The sequence below is a fragment of the Thamnophis elegans genome, chromosome 5 (genome assembly GCF_009769535.1).
Source record: "Thamnophis elegans isolate rThaEle1 chromosome 5, rThaEle1.pri, whole genome shotgun sequence".
Taxonomy (NCBI): Eukaryota; Metazoa; Chordata; class Lepidosauria; order Squamata; family Colubridae; genus Thamnophis; species Thamnophis elegans.
This window is the reverse complement of record NC_045545.1, coordinates 100,217,775-100,236,595: the sequence shown is the minus strand read 5'-3', so window position 1 is coordinate 100,236,595 and position 18,821 is coordinate 100,217,775. Positions and strand designations below refer to the sequence as shown.

Sequence of the window (18,821 nt, the reverse complement as noted above, 5' to 3'; positions counted from 1 at the left end):
CTCGGCCATTGCATCCCACAGCTGGAGAAATTTTGGGGGTTCCTAACCTCAATTAGTTTTTGTGGCTTTGTGTCTTGATCTGTGGTTAGTTTGTGTGTGGTGTGAACACAGAAAAACAGGTTGATTCACTATCCGGTTTGAGGGAGGTGTGAGACTCCAGGCACTGGCTATGAAAGGGGGGGCCTTAAGCTGGGAAAATAAGTTGGCAGCTTCTCTCTGGAGAGGGGGAGACACGCCAGGAGGCCCCCCTCCCCCGTGTCTGTGCCGGCTCCTTGGGTCGGTAGGACTGGCACACATTCCCCTGTATGCCTGGCAAGGAGCAAGGAGAGCAGCCAGGTGGGCACCCAGCAAGGTGTGCCAGGTCTGTGGCCGATGGGGGCATTTATTTATTTATCCATCGGTTCAGTTTCTTCAGATGCACGGAGGCCCCCATGAAGGTGCCTGACAAATTCCGTCCTTTAATGGTGAAGAGACTCCCAGGAAAGACACAGAGAGCATCTGGGAGCACCGTCTCCTTCGGACAATCGTTTATTCCAGAATCCCCCCCCCCTTTGGAAGGCGCCTGGAGGCTTCCTGCGCCTGGTCTCATCCTCTCTTCCAATTCAGCGCAAAGCAGGTGGAGTTTCCATCCTCAGGGAGACCCTGGAAAGGGAAGGAGGCCTCAGGAACCGTCTTCCTTGGGCGGCTGCAGGAGGGGGGCTCCCCGGCCCTCCCTCCCTCCCTCCCCAGCCTTTGGAGAGCCCCCCCTTCTTGCCAGGCTGAGAACCCGAGAGAGACCCCCCTCCCCTGCAGTGCTTTGCTCCAGCCTCTGCCTTCGTGACCCCCCAGTCAGTCTAGGTGCCCATATATCAGAGTATGAATGAGTTTTCATAGACTGGAATAGGCATGGTAACCGGTAGTGGAATTCAGGTCTGGATCGCAGAAGCTGCAGCAATGCAGGCCTGCCACGCTCCCTCACCTCTGCCATTTTGGATTTTTGTGACTGCGCGTGCACAGTTCACTGTATATTGTTCTGTGCTTGCATAAAGAAGAATTTACATTGACCAGCGCAGGCGTGAGTGAAGGAAGCTCCAAGGACCTTGGGGTACTCATCTCAAGTGATCTACCGTATTTTTTGGAGTATAAGACGCACCTTTTTGCCTCAAAAAGGAGGCTGAAAATCTGGGTGTGTCTTATACACTGAATGCAGCATTTTTTGCCTCCTGAAACCAATATATTTACATAATTAATTTTATTCCTATTTTGCAGCCATTTGTAGCCCATTCCTAAGAGGTCTTTAAGGGGAGTGCATATGCCTATCATCCCTGTCCTAATGTTCCCTTGTATTCATATTTATTTCATGTATTCATAATCATGTTTATATTTATATCTGTTATGTACCGTAATTCATGTTTGATGAAATAAACAAAATAAATTGTATGCTGAATTCTGCTGCTTGATATTGCATATAAAGAGGTTTCTTATATATAATTGAATCCTGCTGAAGTTCATTTAATTCTCTGCTGGTTGGATGTGCTGCACAAAATCTGACTCTATATTTGGCCATAGTCCAGCCCCCTTTCCTGGGGGACAGGGCTCTTCTCTTCTGGGGTGGGCTTAAGGGCGAGGGGAGCCCACCTAGCCTGAGGGTGGAGCAGTGGGGGGGGGTCCTTTCCCCCTTCCTCTTCTTTCCACCCAGCCCTCAAGGCGTGAATGCAGGACCTTCTGCTCCTTCCCACGTGGCTTCCTCACCCTTCGGCCTCCCCCTCCCCCACACACCCACCTTTATGGCGGCAGACCACCTGGCAGGTCCACTTGTTGATGAAGTTGTTGCGGTTCCCCCCGCAGCCCCCGAAAGCGAACGTCTTGCATTCTCCGGTCTTCGGGTCGTAAAACCAGCGGTAGGTTTTCTTGTTGCAAGACCCCTCCTCAGGGGGCTCCTGGCAGTAGCCTGCAGGGCAGAAGGAGGGGATGGAGGTTGGCAACAGGCGGGCAGCTCTATAGGTGGTTTAAAAGGGGGGGGGGAGGGAGGAAGACCTGGGAGTGGGGGGGAGGGAGGAATAAGAGACAGAGGACTCTCTCTGGCCTCCCCTTCCCCCAAAGCCCTCCCCCCTTCCTGGATTTGGGCATTTTGGGCTTCCATTCAGGCAGGCCCCCCTGGAAGTGGGGGGAGCCACGCAGGAGCTCCTGCTGTGCAGGGCAAGGGAGGAGAAGTGGGGGGACGCCCACCCCTCCCTTCCAGATGGTTTTAGGGGTAGATGTGTAGAAACAGAGCAAATCTGTCATTCCGGACTCTTGCCCCCCACTCCCAGTGTTCCCTGCCTGCCCGTCTGCCTCAGGGGACCCCCTGCCCTTCGGCCCACCCCCTCTTGAAAGGAAGCCTCAGACTCTGCTGCTGGAAAAGCAGGGCCCTGGGTTCAGGCCAATGGCCGGTGAAGCCCCATGAAGGCCCCCCTGGCTTGAGTCCCAGTCTCTCCAGGACCCCAGCCCCCCCCTCCCCCAGGAGGGCTGCCCCGGTGGGTGAGGAAAAAAAAAGGGGGGGAGGAGGCGCAGGAAAGAGGGAAGCCTCCCCCCACCCTCTCCTGGCTTCGGAGATCAGCTGCACCAAAGGAGAAGCAAGGAAGGGGGGCTGCGTCATGCAAGAGCAGCCCCCCCCAAAAAAAGTCTAGAAGAGGGATGCAGCTGGCTTGGGCCTTTTCCCACCAGGGCTCAGGAGACCCCTCCTCCCTAAGACCCCTGCTGCTTCTCATCCTGCCCCCCCCATGGCCCCTCCCTGTCCAGCAGCCGGGCTCACCAGCCTCTTCGCAGAATTCCTGGCATCCCGTCAGGGACTCGTAGCTGTTCCTGTTGGTGCCACAGCCAAAGTCGGTGTAACGCTCGCAACTCTTGGTGGTGACGTTGTAGAAGAAACCTTCTCTGGGGACCCTGCACGAGGGAAGATATTTGGGGACGCTGCTGCAGTCTATTTCGGCTGGAAAGAGAGAAGATTCAGGAAACTCCAAACTTGGCTCAGTTGTTGTTGCTCTGGGGTGTGGGTGTGGGGATAGAGCAGCCCCCGAATAGAGGCTGGGGGTTTCTGGGAGTTGGACAAAGTTGCCCAGCTTGGAGACCCCCACCCTAATAGAATTGGCATCCGGAGCCTTGGGGGCTTCACAAGCGTCTCTTGACACAGGGAGGATCCTTCTGGCTCCTGGGCTAAAATTTATATTTTATATTTCAGCTGAATCTCATTGAGCCTGAAGCCCTGGAGCAGTGGGAAACGTCACACCAGAATGCTGGTGCTGCACCCCATAGAATCCATGGGCTGGAAGGGACCTCAGAGGTCTTCTAGTCCAACCCCCTGCTCAGGCAGGAGACCCCAGACCATTAAACCAGTCCAATCTCTTTTTCAAAACCTCCAGTGGTGGAGCATTCACAACTTCTGGAGGCAACTTCTGTTCCACTGATTAATTGTTCTAAGTGTCAGGAAGTTTCTCCTTAGTTCTAAGTTGCTTCTCTCTTTGATTAGTTTCCACCCATTGCTTTTTGCTCTGTCTTCTGGTGTTTTGGAGGATAATTCATCCCCTCTGCTTTGTGGCAGCCCCTCAATTGTCTTCAGTACATAACTGTCATCCCCCCCCCCCACCTGATCACTCAGAACTGAAAAAAAACACACCAATGTATAGATTGGAGCTTCAATTCCAATGAGATTCAACTGAGTCTCCAAACTGAATCAGGTTTCTAAATACAACTTCCAACCCAAATATATTAATCTTTGATTCGGAGACTTGGTGGTTCAGTCCATGCACAGGAAGAGCGGTTAGAACTCAAAGTGGTTTTCTAAGTCAGCCCACACAACATCTTACTGGACCACCTGAAGGAAACGGGCGGGTGGTCAGATCTGGCCTGATTGGCTCCTCCTGAGTTGCATGGAGGGGGGGGGGAGACAGAACAGGGACAGAAGTTGGGGAAAGTTTTCCCCGCATTGTAACAGCTGGTTTGACCTGGACACCATCCAGAAGCTGTGAGCGAGTCTCCTTCTATGGCAGTGTCTGAACGGAGTTGGGGGGGGGGGAGGAGCATCTGTCAGAGAGCCTCCTGCACTCCCTAGAGGGTGGACTAGATCAGTGTTTCTCAACCTTGGCAAGTTGAAGATGTCCGGACTTCAACTCCCAGAATTCCCCAGCCAGCGAATGCTGGCTGGGGAATTCTGGGAGTTGAAGTCCGGACATCTTCAACTTGCCAAGGTTGAGAAACACTGGACTAGATGACCTCACAGAGGATACAAACTCTTACCTTCTCTAATTCTATCAATATTTGTATCAAGCCTAGTAACACCCCGCTCTGTTCCTGGATGTTAATGTTATTAATAAAACTGTGTTATTATACTGTAGCGTAATTATTTTTCACTTGGTTTTATAACCTATACATCACCCTATAGAGGTGATGGGCAGCATAGACATTTAATCAACCAATCAACCAATCGATTGGTCAATACAACCTTAAAATAACCCGCGGGCGGGCGGGCGGCTGCGACCCCCTTTGGCAGCGTTTGCCCGGGGAGGGGAAAGGAAGGGGAGGCGGGGACCCTCCGTTCATCGAAGTTTTCTTCTGCACCGGACCGGTCTCTCTCGCCGGGATTTTGCCCGAGGAGCTGACTCCGGACCTTCCCCCTCCGCTCGCCCCTTCGAGAGGAATTCCCAACAGCCGTCCGGACTGCGCTGACTCCGGGGTGAGTGGCGTCCTTGGGAAGCCGGGGCCCCCTTCCCGAAGCGCGCCGAGACGAGACCGGGACCCCCGAAATAGAGCCTCACTAGCCCCCGTCTCCCCCTTCTCCCGTCAAGGCATCCGCGAAGGACGGAGGGCCGCTGTTCGCGGGTCCGGGTTCAGACGGTGCGGGGGCAATCGGGCTCCGAGCAAGAGAACCCCCCCCTGGCCGAGCCATCCCATCGCCCCCCGCCCCGCACACCATTCCCCTGGCGCTCGCCCCACTCACAGATGCTGGTGGGGAAGGAGAGCAGGGGTCTCCACAGGGCAAAGGCGACCCCCAAGAAGAGGAGGAGGAGAGGGCTGCGACCGGACATCATGGCGATGGCTGGGCGACTGATCAGCCCCCCCCCCATTCCCTCCCCTCCGGAGGGCCGGGCTGGGAACCCCCCTCGCCCCGCCCCGCCCGCTCCTCGCCTCCCGATGCTTCCTGCGGGGAAGGTTTCGGCGGCCGGGGGTCCGGCGGGGAAACGTCAGCGGGGGCCGGTCGGAGGGGCAGGGAGGGCGAGGGGGGTTCCCAAAGGGAGGATTAGAACTCCCATCTCCTGGCCAGTTTTCATGGCTAAGGAGAGACCCTGTCACTCTTGTAGCCAATCATTTTTATATATCCAGGTCCATATCTAGTTTTCCCTCTCACCTGGTGGCACCTGATCCCCTTCCATGACATCCACACTCTGCTTCGGGCTCTTATTGTCGGTTAAGTTTAAGGGTCCCCTATATTGTAATGTTTAGGTCCCTTTGGTTTTTCTAGTCCAGATTTCCAGTTTTTCATCTTATTATTTTTTGTTTAAATCAAAAGCGTTTTCATGTTCCAATTTTATCTGGACCCTTAGCCTTTTGCTCTTTATTTTGCATTCTTTACATTAAGCTTCTGATTAAAATGTTCCTTCGCTCAGGTTTGAAGGCATTTTCAAACTTCAAACGTCAAAGATTGCTAATAACTTCGAAGCAGCTAATGCAGTGTTTCTCATTCGCTGGCTGGGGAATTCCGGGAGTTGCAGTCCGGACATCTTCAAGTTGCCAAGGTTGAGAAACACTGAGCTAATGAGAAAAGATTAGAAAGGGACTTTTGGGAACCTCTGTCCTTTAAAAGCCTCTGCCCCAGATGTGTGCAAGATGTTTAATCCCCTGTGCTCAAAGCCTTGTTAAACCTCTGTCTGGTTATCTCCTTATGAGGAGCAGCTGTCCGGAGCACCTGTGGGCAACCTCCCGTCTTCCCCATCCTTCTCCTCCTCCTCAGAAGGAGCCTGATTCGAGTACCTGGATTTAGTGGGTGTGGAATTATTCTCTCCAACCAGGCCAGGCGGAAGAGTTTAGTTTTGTGCTTGGTCAACTCTACTGTTCCAGCCACAAATCCTGCTGTGTTCGAGCTCAGTTGCCGTGGTGTGCTCAATGAAATTGGTGGGCTGCATCTGCTCATAAAGGGGGGGGGGGCTGGGTGAACTTGACCGGAACAGTAGAGATGACCAAGCGTTCTTTTTTTATGTATCTTTTTTTTTATTTGGTTCAGGACAAAGTTAGAATAGGAAATGCAAAAAGGTCGCGTCAAACTCTGAACACCGGGGTTTGCCATAACAGGGCGGGATGGAGCCACTGCTGAGTGAGGGGGTGTGCCAGAACCATAGCGACAGAAGCCAGCAGAGCACCGGTTACGGGGGCTGCAGCATCGGCAGAGACAGAAACGGGACTCGGCTGCAAAGCGGGGAGGCGCGGCGAAGTGAGGGAAAGCCGCCGCCATCCCAAGCGATGATCAGCTGTTCTGCCCAACGGGCGGCTGTTCTGGGTCATGGACCGCCCGGGCGGAGCCCTGTCAGGCAGGCTGACACAAGACCGATGACGGGGGAGGGGGGGAGGGTAGCAAAGGAGGGGGGAGGGGTTGGCTCACGTACATAACGCATGTTGGGAGGCGGAAGCTCCCAGCGCTGACTTTGCATCGTGACAGGCGGCTGTTTTGCTGCTTCTAAAACTCATTGTTTTGTTTCCCTGAATAATTTTATTACGTTTTAATTACAAAAATAAACTTTCCATCATTCCTTAAGCCGTGTGTCGTCTGGGTACAAACTTCTCTGTGCAACCTCGTTCCTCTTTGGCCACATTTTTCACGTTCATATTAACATTATTTCCCTAAGTTTAGTATTATAGCGATAGCAGTTAGACTTATATACCGCTTCATAGGGCTTTCAGCCCTCTCTAAGCGGTTTACAGAGTCAGCATATCGCCCCCAACAACAATCCGGGTCCTCATTTTACCCACCTCGGAAGGATGGAAGGCCGAGTCAACCCTGAGCCGGTGAGATTTGAACAGCCGAACTGCAGAACTGCAGTCAGCTGAAGTAGCCTGCAGTGCTGCATTTAACCACTGCGCCACCTCGGCTCATGCTTATAATATATTAAGCATTTAAATGTTGTAAAACTCTCCATTTTTCTTCTTAACATCTTCTAATAATAATATCATATTAACATTAAACATCATTATTCTCATCACACACATTCTAAGAGTTTTCATCTCATTTATATCTCTTTTTTAGCTTTATTTCCAAACTCCTGTTTTATTCTCCAACCATTGGTAAAAATACATTGTTCTGACCCAGCGATGTAGATTGGGCGGGGCAGCAGTTTAACTCCATGCTTTTAGGAGGTTCTTTCAGACCAAGTTTATCATCAGGCATCCTTAACAGCAAAACTTACGGTTCAGTGTTAAGATACTTTCCGTGACTTTCCGTGATCTCTCCCATCACGTAGTGTAAAAAGTCTTTCTATTCCTTTGATGAGCGGTTGGCTGCCATCCCAGTTAACAAAGGGCGATTCAGAGAGGGACCAGTAATAAATCACTTTTCGTGAGTTGTCTTTAAGCATCTTTGGCAACCTCGCTGGTGGCAGATGCCATCTATAAAACATCTTATACAAATTCTCTTTATATGCAGTTGACATTGTTAATTTGTAATTCCTATTCCACAGTTTCTGCCATTTGTCCAATTCTATCATATAGCCAAAATTTTTCGCCTATCTCTCATTGTCTCTTTAACTTGATCTTCTTCCAATTTTATGCCCAATAAGTAATTATGCAGTTTCTTTATTAATCTTTCTTCTGTTCCTGTTAGAATTTTATCTAATTCCATTAATTCTTTGTAAAAGCCCTGTAATTTGGCATCTTTCTCATCTCTAGACTGTATCTGCACATCTTCTGGAACTCATTGTGTGCCAGAGTCCAGCTGAATGGAGCCCATTAGCCTACAAGCATGTGGCGTTTTCATGACAACTGGATTCGGTTCGGAGTTTGGACCTTTGAGAGAGGAAGTAAGTGCTCCACACCAAATCCTTCTGACTGCTTCTTTCTCTTCCCATGGTGTGGTGGGAGAACAGTGGAGAGAATGGCAGAGGCTGACGGCTCCAGCAGCAGATGTAGGGGCGTTGGTGGAACAAGTGGCAGAGGTGGTCCTTACACCAGAGCAAGGAGGGGAGGCATTGGCCTCTTCCTGGAGACACTGGGGGCCCAGTTTGAGGACGTGACCAGAGTACACCAGGCGGCTTCTTGTGCTACGATAACGAGGCCGCTCCGCAGGGGGCTACTTCTGGGACTTCCGCAGGGCTGCCGGCAAGGTGAGAGGATGGCCTGAGTACCTGCTGATTCATCATTTTAAGGTGGGCCTGGTCCGGCTTTTACAACAGGTGTGTACCTATTAGGGCCTACCACACCAGTTTGCTGCATGGTACCAGGTGGTTGTAGAACCAGACACTGAACTACGGGAGTGTCGGACTCAGGGGGAGTTTGTTGCTGGACCACGGGGAACATGGGGCAGGGGGAGGGGGGCTGATGCTGGACCATGGAGGACAGGAGAGCAACTGCCCATCGCCAGTAGAGTGGGGCCCTCACCTTCACCTGGTCTGTGGGGATGCTTCACCTTGCAGCGCCTCCCCGCTTTGCAGGCAAGCCCCATCGCTGCCTCCATCGACGCTACAGCCCTCCCTACAACCCCCATCACGGCTCCTCCTGGAGGGTATTAAAATGCCATTCGAGGTGTGGACAGACCGAAGAAGCCTCGCGGCATCCGGTCCCTGTTGGTCACCCAACCAGGTGTGCTTCATATTTCTGGTTTACTTTGAAGCACATCCCTGGGGGGAGGAACTTCCTGGCAGACGCGTTGTCTAGGATGCTGCAATACAACAGTTGCAGGGAGGGCCTAGTACAAGCCGTCATCCCCCCCCTCACCACAACGAGCTGCAGAACGTACCGGCCATAGACCGGTCGTAAGTGCAGATGAATCGACCCACCATTTGCAGCGTCGATGGAGACAGCGACGGGGCTCGGCTGCGAAGCGGGCAGGCTGACACAAGACCGATAATGGGGGGAGGCTAGCAAGAGGGGGGGGGCATACATAATGCGTGCTAGAAGGCCAAAGCTCCCAGCGCTGACTTTGCATCCTTACAGAGAGCTATTTTGCTGCTGCTAGAACTGATAGCGTGCCAGAGTCTGGCTGAAGAAAGGCTGTTAGCCTACAAGTGTGTGGCGTTTTCATGACAACTGGCTTTGGTCCGGAGCTTGGACCTGAGATTATGTCTCATTCCCACATGTTGGCAGCTTTAGAGGGTGGAAAGGGCACCATGGGGAGATGCTCTCTTCCGGAGAATAGATTGGGACAGGGAGAGCCGGGTCAAGCGCCCCCTGCAGGATGGCAACATGAGCGCCTGCTCGGGAAGCTCCCTTTGGTTCCTGGAGATTGTTTTCAACAGCAATGAATGAATGGGAGAATAATGGGAAGGGACCCTGGGGGTCTTCTATGACAGGGGAGGCCTTAAGCTGGGAAAATGGGGGGGTGGCTCCTGCCTCCCCTCCCCCATGTCTGTGCTGGCTCCTTGGCTGGGTCGGACTGGCGCACGCTCCCCCGTTTGCCTGGCAAGGAGGAAGGAGAGCAGCCAGGTGGGCACCCAGCAAGGTGTGCCAGGTCTGTGGCCAATGGGGGCATTTATTTATTTATCCATCGGTTCAATTTCTTCAGATGCACGGAGGCCCCCATGAAAGTGCCTGGCAGATCTGGCAAATTCCGTCCTTTAATGGTGAAGAGACTCCCAGGAAAGACACAGAGAGCATCTGGGAGCACCGTCTCCTTCGGACAATCGTTTATTCCAGAATCCCCCCCCCTTTGGAAGGCGCCTGGAGGCTTCCTGCGCCTGGTCTCATCCTCTCTTCCAATTCAGCGCAAAGCAGGTGGAGTTTCCATCCTCAGGGGAGACCCTGGAAAGGGAAGGAGGCCTCAGGAACCGTCTTCCTTGGGGGGCTGCAGGAGGGGGGGCTCCCCGGCCCTCCCTCCCTCCCTCCCCAGCCTTTGGAGAGCCCCCCCTTCTTGCCTGGCTGACCTGTCCCAGAACTAGAGACCCCTCCTCCCCCGCTGTGAGGGCCTGCTTTGCTCCAGCCTCCTGACCCCCCCTCTCAGTCTAGGCACCCTCATTTGGGGGACTCCAGCCCCCCTTCTCGTCTGGGACAGGCTTAAGGGTGAGGGTGGAGCAGGGGGCTCCTTTCCCCCTTCCTCTTCTTTCCCCACAGCCCACAAGGTGTGAATGCAGGAGCTTCTGCTCCTTCCCACGTGGCCCCCCCACCTTTCATCCCCCCCCCCCACCGTTGCAGCACTGCACACCCACCTCTATGACGGCACTTCAACCGGCACCCCCGACGTTTTTTGAAGTTGTTGGCGTTCCCCGCACAGCCCCCAAAGCTGAATGGTTTGCACCTTTGGATCTTCGGGTCATAAAACCAGCGTGGCAATTTTAAATCACAAGGCCCTTCTTCAGGGGGCAGCTGGCAGAGGTCTGTAGGGGGCAGAGAGGGAGAGAGGTGGGCAGTTCTATAAATGCATTAAAAGGGAGGGAGGGAGGGAGGGAGGATGGAAGGAAGACCTGGGAGTGGGAGGGAGGGAGGAATAAGAGACAGAGGGTAGGAGTAGGGGAGAGGTAAGGGAAGGAAGAAGGAGAGGAGGAAGGAAGGAAGTAGAGAAGGAAGGGAGGGAGAAAAGAAAAGAAAGAGAAAATAAGGTGGTGTCACAGCAGGTGCTAGGGATGGTAAACAAAGCAATCCAAACTATACCTTATAACCTCTTAAATGGAATAATAATAATATAAGAATGGCAAAGAAAAAGAATAACTATGTGAATGTATACCTATAACTGTAAGAGAATAAATGACAGTAAAAATATAAAGCACAATATAGGTAAATAATACTTGATCATAAGTAGCTAAGTATAAATAAATAAAGAAATGTACATAAAGATGCATAATGAATAAGGAGATTATGAATGAAAGACAGAAATGTATAGAAGGGAAAACACTAACTGCAAAGAAACCGATTCGGAACTGCGGTATGATATACGATGGAACTTATTGTTCCTATGTTGTTTTTAAGTCATGTGTTTGTTTCTGTTGATGTGCTTATGTGTTTAAACTAAAAATTTATAGTAATTGTAAAAAAAAAAAAAGGCAGGAGTTCCTGCTGTGCAGAGCATGAAGGGAGCAGAAGTGGGGAGACACTCACCTCTCCCTTCCACATGGCTTTAGGGTTAGGAAGGAAGGAAGGTGGGAAAGAGATGGAAGCGAGGGAGGAGGGGAGGGAGGAATGGAGGAAGGAAGGAATGAATTGGAGGAAGATCCTCCAATGACGGAGGGAGGGAGGGAGCAAGGAAGGAAAGAAAGAAAGAGAGGCAGAAAGGGAAGGAAGGATGATCCTGATGAGTGAGGGGAGAGGGGGAGGGAGGAAGGAATAAGGGACCCAGAAGTCTGCTCCCAGGGCAAACTGGAAATCAGGTCGGATCCTCAGAAGAGGCAGTGCACCAGTGAGAGTGACATGACATGATGGCATGGAATTTTTGGGGCTTCTCCGAATGGCCACGAGGAGGCCTGACTGGGCTTGCAGTCCCCAAAGATCTGGTGGGGCCCGGTGCCCTCAACCATGCCCAGCACCCCAGATGTGCCAGGAGCTCCCCATTGGCATGCCGGGTGCTCCCGGAGGGCCCCAGTGGCCTGACAAGTCCCAGCCATGGAATTGCTCACATTCCCACATCTCCCCCCCCCGTCCCCCCGAGAGGGTCTGGCTCTGGGTCTCACCTGTGACGGGCTTCATGCAGCGCAAGGTACAGCCGAAGGAACAGCACTTGTCCGCCCCTGGGCAGTTGCCGTCGTGCAAACAGTAGCTCATGCACGGCACCAAGGCGCCACGAGGGCTCGGTGGGCAAAAGCCGGGCTTTTCTGCAAAACAGAATCAGCGCATGGGCTCCGTGAAGCGCCACTCGTGCAGCTCCATCAGAGACAGTGTGTGTGTGTGTGTGTGTGTGGAGGGGAGGAAAGGTGCAGGAAAGAGGGGAGCCTCCCCCCACCCTTACCGGCCTGGGAGATCAGCTGCACCAAAGGAGAACCAAGCAGGGGGGGGGGGCTGCGTCCTGCAAGGGCAGAACACCCCCCCCCCCACCAAGGAGCTTAGCAGGAGAGGCAGGCAGCTGGGTTGGGCCTTTTCCCGCAGGGGCTCAGGGGGCCCACCCACCCAAAGACCCCTCCCTGCCCAACAGCCGGACTCACCACTTTGTCCGCAGTAGCGCTGGCATTCCTCGATGGTGTGGTAGCGGTTGGGATTCCCGGGGCACCCGTGGTAAACGAAAGGCTCACAGCTCTTGGAGGTGACGTTGTAGAAGAAGCGGCGCTTGGGCTCCCCGCATTGCTTGGAGTCGTTGGGGAAGGTGGTGCAGCTGCCCTCGACTGGCAAGAGAGGAGATCCGGGGAGCTCAAAATTTGGCTCAGGTGGAGGTGCTCTAGGGGTGGGGGTGGGGGAATAGAACAGCTTCCTAACACGGGGTCTACAACTTTGCCAACTTTAAGACTTGTGGACTTCAGCTCCTGGGGGGTTGGGACTTTAACTGGCTGGGGAATTCTGGGAGTTGAAGTCCATGGGTCTTAAAGAGACCTCCACCCTCATCAACTTACTTGAGAGACCGCCTGCTGCCAATTACCTCCCAAAGACCCATTAGATCCCACAGATTAGGCCTCCTCCGGATTCCATCTACTAGCCAATGTCATCTGGCTACTACCCAGAGGAGGGCCTTCTCTGTGGCTGCTCCGGCCCTCTGGAACGAACTCCCCACGGAGATTCGGACCCTCACCTCCCTCCAGGCTTTCAGTAAAGCCGTTAAAACCCGGCTGCGCCGGCAGGCCTGGGGTGACGAGTTCCCTTCCCCGCTCGAATTGTGTGACTGTTTTTTAAATTTTTCTCTGTATCTTGTTTGCTCTGTCCCTGTTTGTACTACCCCCCCCCCTTTTCTGGGTTTGTTAGCCGCCCTGAGTCCCTCCGGGAATAGGGCGGCATATAAATGCAATAAACCTTCAACCTTCAAATTTGCATCCAGAGCTGGGGGGCTTCGGGGGTGTCTCTTGACACCGGGAGGATCCCTCTAGATCAGGGGCATCAAACTTAAGGCCTGGGGGACGGATCTGGCCTGCGGAGTGCTTAGATCTGGCCCTCGGGGTCCCCCTTGAAACAGCGATGCGGCCTTCCCGAGCTCCGTTTTTGCTGGCAGAGGCTGCAGGAGGCCGTTGCAGCCGAAAACGGACCCCGGGAGCCCATTTTATCTGGCAGAGCACTCAGCCACCACAGGCGCTCCCCCAGCACGAATGCGGTCGAGCTGGGCTCCCTGAGGTCAGACACAACCTAATGCGGCCCTCAATGAAATTGAGTTTGACACCCTGCTCTGGATCCTGGGCTGGTTCTCTCCTTTGTTTTGCTTGCCTTCGTTCCATGGTTACATTTTAACTGAACCCCAGAGAGCCTGGAGCAACGGGAAACATCACACCAGAAGGCTGGTGCTGCACCCCATAGAACCCGTGGGCTGGAAGGGACCCCGGAGGTCTTCTAGTCCAACCTCTGCCCAGGCAGAAGACCCTAGACCATTCCAGAGAAATGTGGTCCAATCTCTTCTCCAACTTCTGAAGCAGCTCCTTCCGCTGGTGAATTGTTCTCAGGAAATTCCTCCTTAGTTCCAAGTTGCTTCTCTCCTTGATTGGTTCCCATCCATCGTGTTTTTTTTCCCTGCCTTCTGATGCTCTGGAGAATAATTCATCCCCTCTAATTTGTGGCAGCCCCTCAATTGTCATCCAGTACAAAACTGCCTTGTCCACCCTTGATCCTTTGATGGCTGGATCTACCTAGATCCCTTGATTGTTCCTCACACCTTTCAGTCTCCAGCTCTTTCGTCTCTTTGGGCTCAGAGGGACTCTGGGGAATTCCCCCCCCCCACTTTGCTTCCATTCTCCTGGCAGGAAAAGGGAGAAAGACCCCTTCGGGGAAACAATCCCCCCCATCTCAGTTTGTTTTGGAGGGGCTCTGAGGACGAGGTTTATGCCAGAAAACCTCAGTTTATGCTGTGATTCATTTAACAACGGTGGCGAGAAAGGTCATAAATGGGGCAATATTCATTTAAGAAATGTCTCACTTGGCAACATAAATGTTGATGTCCAGTTGTGGACATAAACTGAGGACTATCTGTATATATAAAAAAACGAAGGACTTGAGTTAGAAGTTTCAATTTAAATGAAATCCAATAGAGCCATCCAGCCGGATTTCACACTGAAGACTCTGGTCAGGAATCAGGTTTCTAAACCAGGATCAAAATCTCCAATCCAAATATATTTCTATTTGGTTTGGAGCCTTGATGGATCAGTGGAACAACTCCAGAAGTTGTGAATGCTCCAACACTGGAGGTTTTTAAGAACAGGTTGGACAACTATTTGTCTGAAGTGGTGTAGGGTTTCCTGCCTAGGCAGGGGGTTGGACTAGAAGACCTCCAAGGTCCCTTCCAACTCTGTTGTTCTATTCTATATCTCACTGGACCACCTGAATGAAATGGGTGAGGTGGTCAGCTCTGGCCCTGAGCTGCATATCCCTTAATGACCCATTCTTTGAAAGCCAGCCAAGGCCTGCTAGCCAGAGCAACCCAAGGAATTCCAAGGAGCAATTTCACTTGGCTGCAAATTCTTTCCACACGCGTCACAAGGCAAGCAACAACAGCGCATCTGTGCGGGAAGGCTGGATGGAAAGATGGCTATCAGGTGAAACCAAGAGAGACAGAGGAAGCAAAGTCCATTGTGGGAGAGTAAAAACACAGACGTCAGGAATAGGAGGGCGGTGGGGAGAACTCCTTCTGAGGAGCATCGCAGGGGAGTGGGTGGGAGGGGGGGGGATCTCTGGACTGCAAGCCGAACTCCAGCCAGCCACAAGTGAGACAATCCAAGCCAACCCCAGTCTGGGAAGTCCAGACTTTGGCTGGAAAGAAGAAAGGATTCTTTCAGGTCACACCTAGGATGCCTCACTCAATTCTGTGGCTCGAATTTGAGGAAGGACTTTGGCCACCAGGAGGGACGGAGAAATGTTGGTGCCTGGAGTTGGTCAGCATTCAAAGAAGGAGATGTTGGGAGGCAGAAGGGAAGGGGAGAAGGGAAGAAAGTGGGGAAGGGGTGATGGGAAGGGAAAGGAAGAGGGGAGGAGAGGAGGGGAGGAGAGGAGAGAAGAAGAGGAGAGAAGAAGATGAGAAGTGAAGAAGAGGGGAAGAGGAGAGGAGAGAAGAAGAGGAGAGAAGAGGGGATGAGAAGTGAAGAAGTGAAGAAGAAGGGAAGAGAAGAGGAGAGGAGAGGAGAGGGCAGTGGGAGAGCCAGGGAGTAGCCGCTCTCTTCCAGCCTCTGAATAGCCGTGTCATGTGGAAGGATTGTTCCAAAGACAGAACAACAAACAAAGGTTCAGCGATAAGGAAGGAGATAAAAGTTAGGGAAAACTTTGAGCATCTGTAGCAGCTGTTTGACTTGGAGCCCCTGGAGAAGAAGTCAGCTCTCCTTTCTGGGCGTGTTTGAAGGGGGGGGGGAGGAAATATCTGTCAGGGAGCCTCCTGCACAAAGGGTGGACTAGATGACCTTCCAGGGCCTACAAACTCTTACCTTCCCTGATTCTATCAATATTTATATCAAGCCTAGTAACTCTCTGCTCTGTTCCTGGGTGTTAATGTTATTATAATGTTATTAATACTAATATCCTTAATTACCGGTATGTTATTAGTATCATTATAATGTAATTAGTTGGCTTTTGTAATCTGTAAGCCTCCCCGAGTGACCCTGGAGGGGGGATGGGCGGCACAGAAATCAATCAATCAATATAAGCTTCAAATAACCCGGGGGGGGGCGGGGGGGGCTGCGGTCCTCTTCGGCAGCGTTTGCCCGGGGAGGGGCGTGGGGAGGCGGGGACCGGAGCCTCGTTCATCGAGGTTTTCTTCCCCTCCGGGATTTTGCCCGCGGAGCTGATTCCGGCGCCGGAACCGGCCGAGGCTCTTCTCCGAGCCAGGAGCCTGACGGGGTGACTCGCCGGTGGGAGCGAAGCGGCGTGATTCATCGGCCTCGCCCAACCCTCGCGCCTCGGAGTTACGCACAGCGAGCAAACGCAAACCTCAGGGGAACGGAAGTGCGTGCAGGGCTCCACCGGGGCCTCGTCCGTGGCCCCCGAGCCCCGCCGGGCTGAGCCGGACCTCCCCCCCCCGCTCGCCCCTTCCCACCACCCGCTTCCGTCGGGTCCCGACTCCCGCGCCGCCTGCCTCCCAACGGCCGTCCGGAGTGCGCTGGCTCCGAGGTGGGCGGCGTCCTTGGGAAGCCGGCACCCCTGGCCGAAGCCCCAAGGGCGCCGAGCCGAGCCCGGGACCCCGAAAGAAAGCCCGGCCCGCAGAGTCCCGCTCGCCGCCCTCTCCCCCTTCTCCCGTCTAGGGCTCCGCGACGGTCGAAGGACCGCTATTCCCCCGTTCAGGGAAGCGCGGAGAGCAGGACGGAGGGTTTCGGGGGGCGCTCAGCTGTGCGGAATGGGGGGGGCGTTCGGGGCGCCTGGCCGAGGCTCCAGCTGGAGGGGCTTCAGACGGGGCGGGGGCTTTCGGGCTCCGAGCAGCAGAAACCCCCTCTGGCCGAAGCCCCCCGCCGCCCACCCTCCCGTCCCACCCCGTCCCACCCCGTCCCTCCCCCAGCGCTCGCCCCACTCACAGAGGCTGCAGACGGAGAGCAGAGGCGCCCAGAGGGCGAAGGCGGCCCAGAGGAGGAGGAGGAGGAGGGGGCTGCGACCGGACCTCATGGCGATGCTGGGCGACTGAGCCGCCGCCGACTCCTCTCCGGGACAAAAAGTGCGGCGTCCCCCCTTTCCTCCCCCCCGGAGGGCCGGGCTGGGAAACCCCCTCGCCCCGCCCCGCGCTTCCCGATGACTCCTGCGGGGAAGGTTCCGGCGCCCCGGGGTCCGGCGGGGAAACGTCAGCGGAGGCCGGGCGGAGGGGCGGGGAGGGCTGGGTGGCTTCCCGAAAGGGGCGCGGTGACCCCCCGATATCCCTCGACTCCCCACCTCACCCCGCGTAGGGCAGAAGGACCAGCCCCTCTCGGCCTCTAGGCGCGGGGGAGTCTCGCGTGGACCCGCTGACCCATTGCTGGCGGGGGATCCCCTTCCCCGCTTTGCAGAATCTCCAAGGCGGCTTTGGGGAGGGGTGTCGACTCGCCCCACGGGCTTCGAATGCCCTGGCCTGGAGGTTCTCCCTGGACGGCTCCTGGTCCGGAACGGTGCAGGGCAGGGAGTCTAACCGTGGGAACCTTGAAGGCCAAGTCTGGCAGTTAAAGTCCCGATTCCAAAGTATAGGATAGGCTCTCCGGCTTGAGCAGGGGGTTAGACTAGAAGACCTCGGAGGTTCCTTCAAGCCCTGTAATTTCTCTGCTGTTGCTCCTCAGTTCAGCTAATTGCAAGGCTTGGCTGGTCACAATGGAGCCCCCCCCCACCTGGGAATTTCTGCTGAGGGGGCCGGAGGGCAGCAGCAGCCCATGGAAGGGGTGGGGGGTGAGGGTCCGTCTGGAGGCTCCTGGGGACTTTTCCATGTTTGCTCCGCAGCTTTTCTCTTTTTCCCAGCCGAAAGCTAAGGAGGAGGATGGAGGAGGTGATAAAGAAGGAAGGGGTGGGAAGGGGCCCTACCTGTTGAACTGTCAGGCTGCCAGGCAGGTGTCCCCTCCTCCCCAAGCTCTCTGAGAGCCCCCCCTCCCCTCAAAGGGATTGCAGGGGCGTCATCCGAGGTGAGAGTCCGCTTGGGGGTTCCCAAATGCCAGACGGACGCAGGGAAGCCCCTGCAGCACCAGGCAAAATGGGGCTGGGGGCTGGGAGGAGGAGGAAGCAGGAGGAAGAATCAATGTTGTCCTCAACTTACAACTGTTCATTTAGTGACTGTTCGAAGTTGCAGCGGCCCTCAAAAAAGGGACTTTTGACCTATTCCGTTCCGTTCTATTCCAATTTCTCTTCTATTCTCCTCTGCTCCGATTCCCTTCCTCTTCCGTTCCGTTCTATTCCTACAACCATTACAGTATCTCCCTGGTCACGTGATCCCCTTTCCCCACCTTCGGATGAGCAAAGTCAACCAGGAAGCCAGATTCACTTTGCAGCCGTGTTAGCCACTTAATGACTGCATTGATTCACTTAACAACGGTGGCAAGGAGGGTCGTTCAAGTGGGACAAAACTCACTTTCCAACTGTCTCTCTTTACAACAGAAGCTCAATTGTGGCCAAATGTGCTCCAGGCTCTGAGGGGGGGGGGGGCTGCTACTTCCAGGAGAGGAGGAAGAGGAGGCTGAGATTCCCATTTGGCAGGATCCACGGGGGGGGGGGGGGAGCACTGGTCAGCCCCACCAGCAGCTGGACCCTGAGAGAGGCCTCTTTTTTGAGTTAAGGGCTGGACTAGAAGATCTCCAAGGTTGTAACGTTCCCGTGGTTCGCCCATGAGGCCAATGTTGAGAAAAGACAGGAGACAACCTTTCTCGGGATGGAGCGACCCAGATTGGGGTCTGAGAGCCCCTTTTATTGAGATAGGACAAAGGCAGGAGGAGCAATCAGCATGTGGTTAAAAACAGCCTGTAAAAGTACAATTTCTAATCTGCTCAGTCTATATATGGTCAAATCCTGGGCGTCATTGGTAGGGCACATCTCAGGATGTTATGTTATGAACTATCAGGATGTTATGGCGTTTTAGGAGTTTGTTTTCTCCTGTGTGGTTCAGTGTGGCTCTGCAACTATATTAC

At 54.1% G+C, this 18,821-nt stretch overlaps 1 protein-coding gene across 3 annotated transcripts; it reads right to left on the bottom strand.

Annotated features, from left to right (window-relative positions):
* Nucleotides 1-331: 331 nt before the first annotated feature.
* LOC116509576 (BPTI/Kunitz domain-containing protein-like) lies at nt 332-16,919 on the bottom strand. 3 transcript variants are annotated; one of them, XM_032218782.1, is made up of 5 exons: nt 16,764-16,919; nt 12,285-12,461; nt 11,817-11,957; nt 10,362-10,529; nt 332-642 (listed from the first exon to the last, which is right to left on the bottom strand). In XM_032218782.1, the coding sequence occupies exons 1-5, from the start codon at nt 16,849-16,851 to the stop codon at nt 632-634; spliced, it is 585 nt and encodes a 194-aa protein (XP_032074673.1). In that variant the 5' UTR covers nt 16,852-16,919; the 3' UTR covers nt 332-631. The 3 variants fall into 3 exon arrangements, with proteins under 3 accessions (XP_032074673.1, XP_032074674.1, XP_032074672.1); XM_032218781.1 differs by lacking the exon at nt 332-642 and adding an exon at nt 9,815-9,957; XM_032218783.1 differs by lacking the exons at nt 10,362-10,529; nt 11,817-11,957; nt 12,285-12,461; nt 16,764-16,919 and adding exons at nt 1,763-1,930; nt 2,774-2,950; nt 4,955-5,064 and having other exon boundaries at nt 353-642.
* Between the last annotated feature and the right edge of the window lie 1,902 nt (nt 16,920-18,821).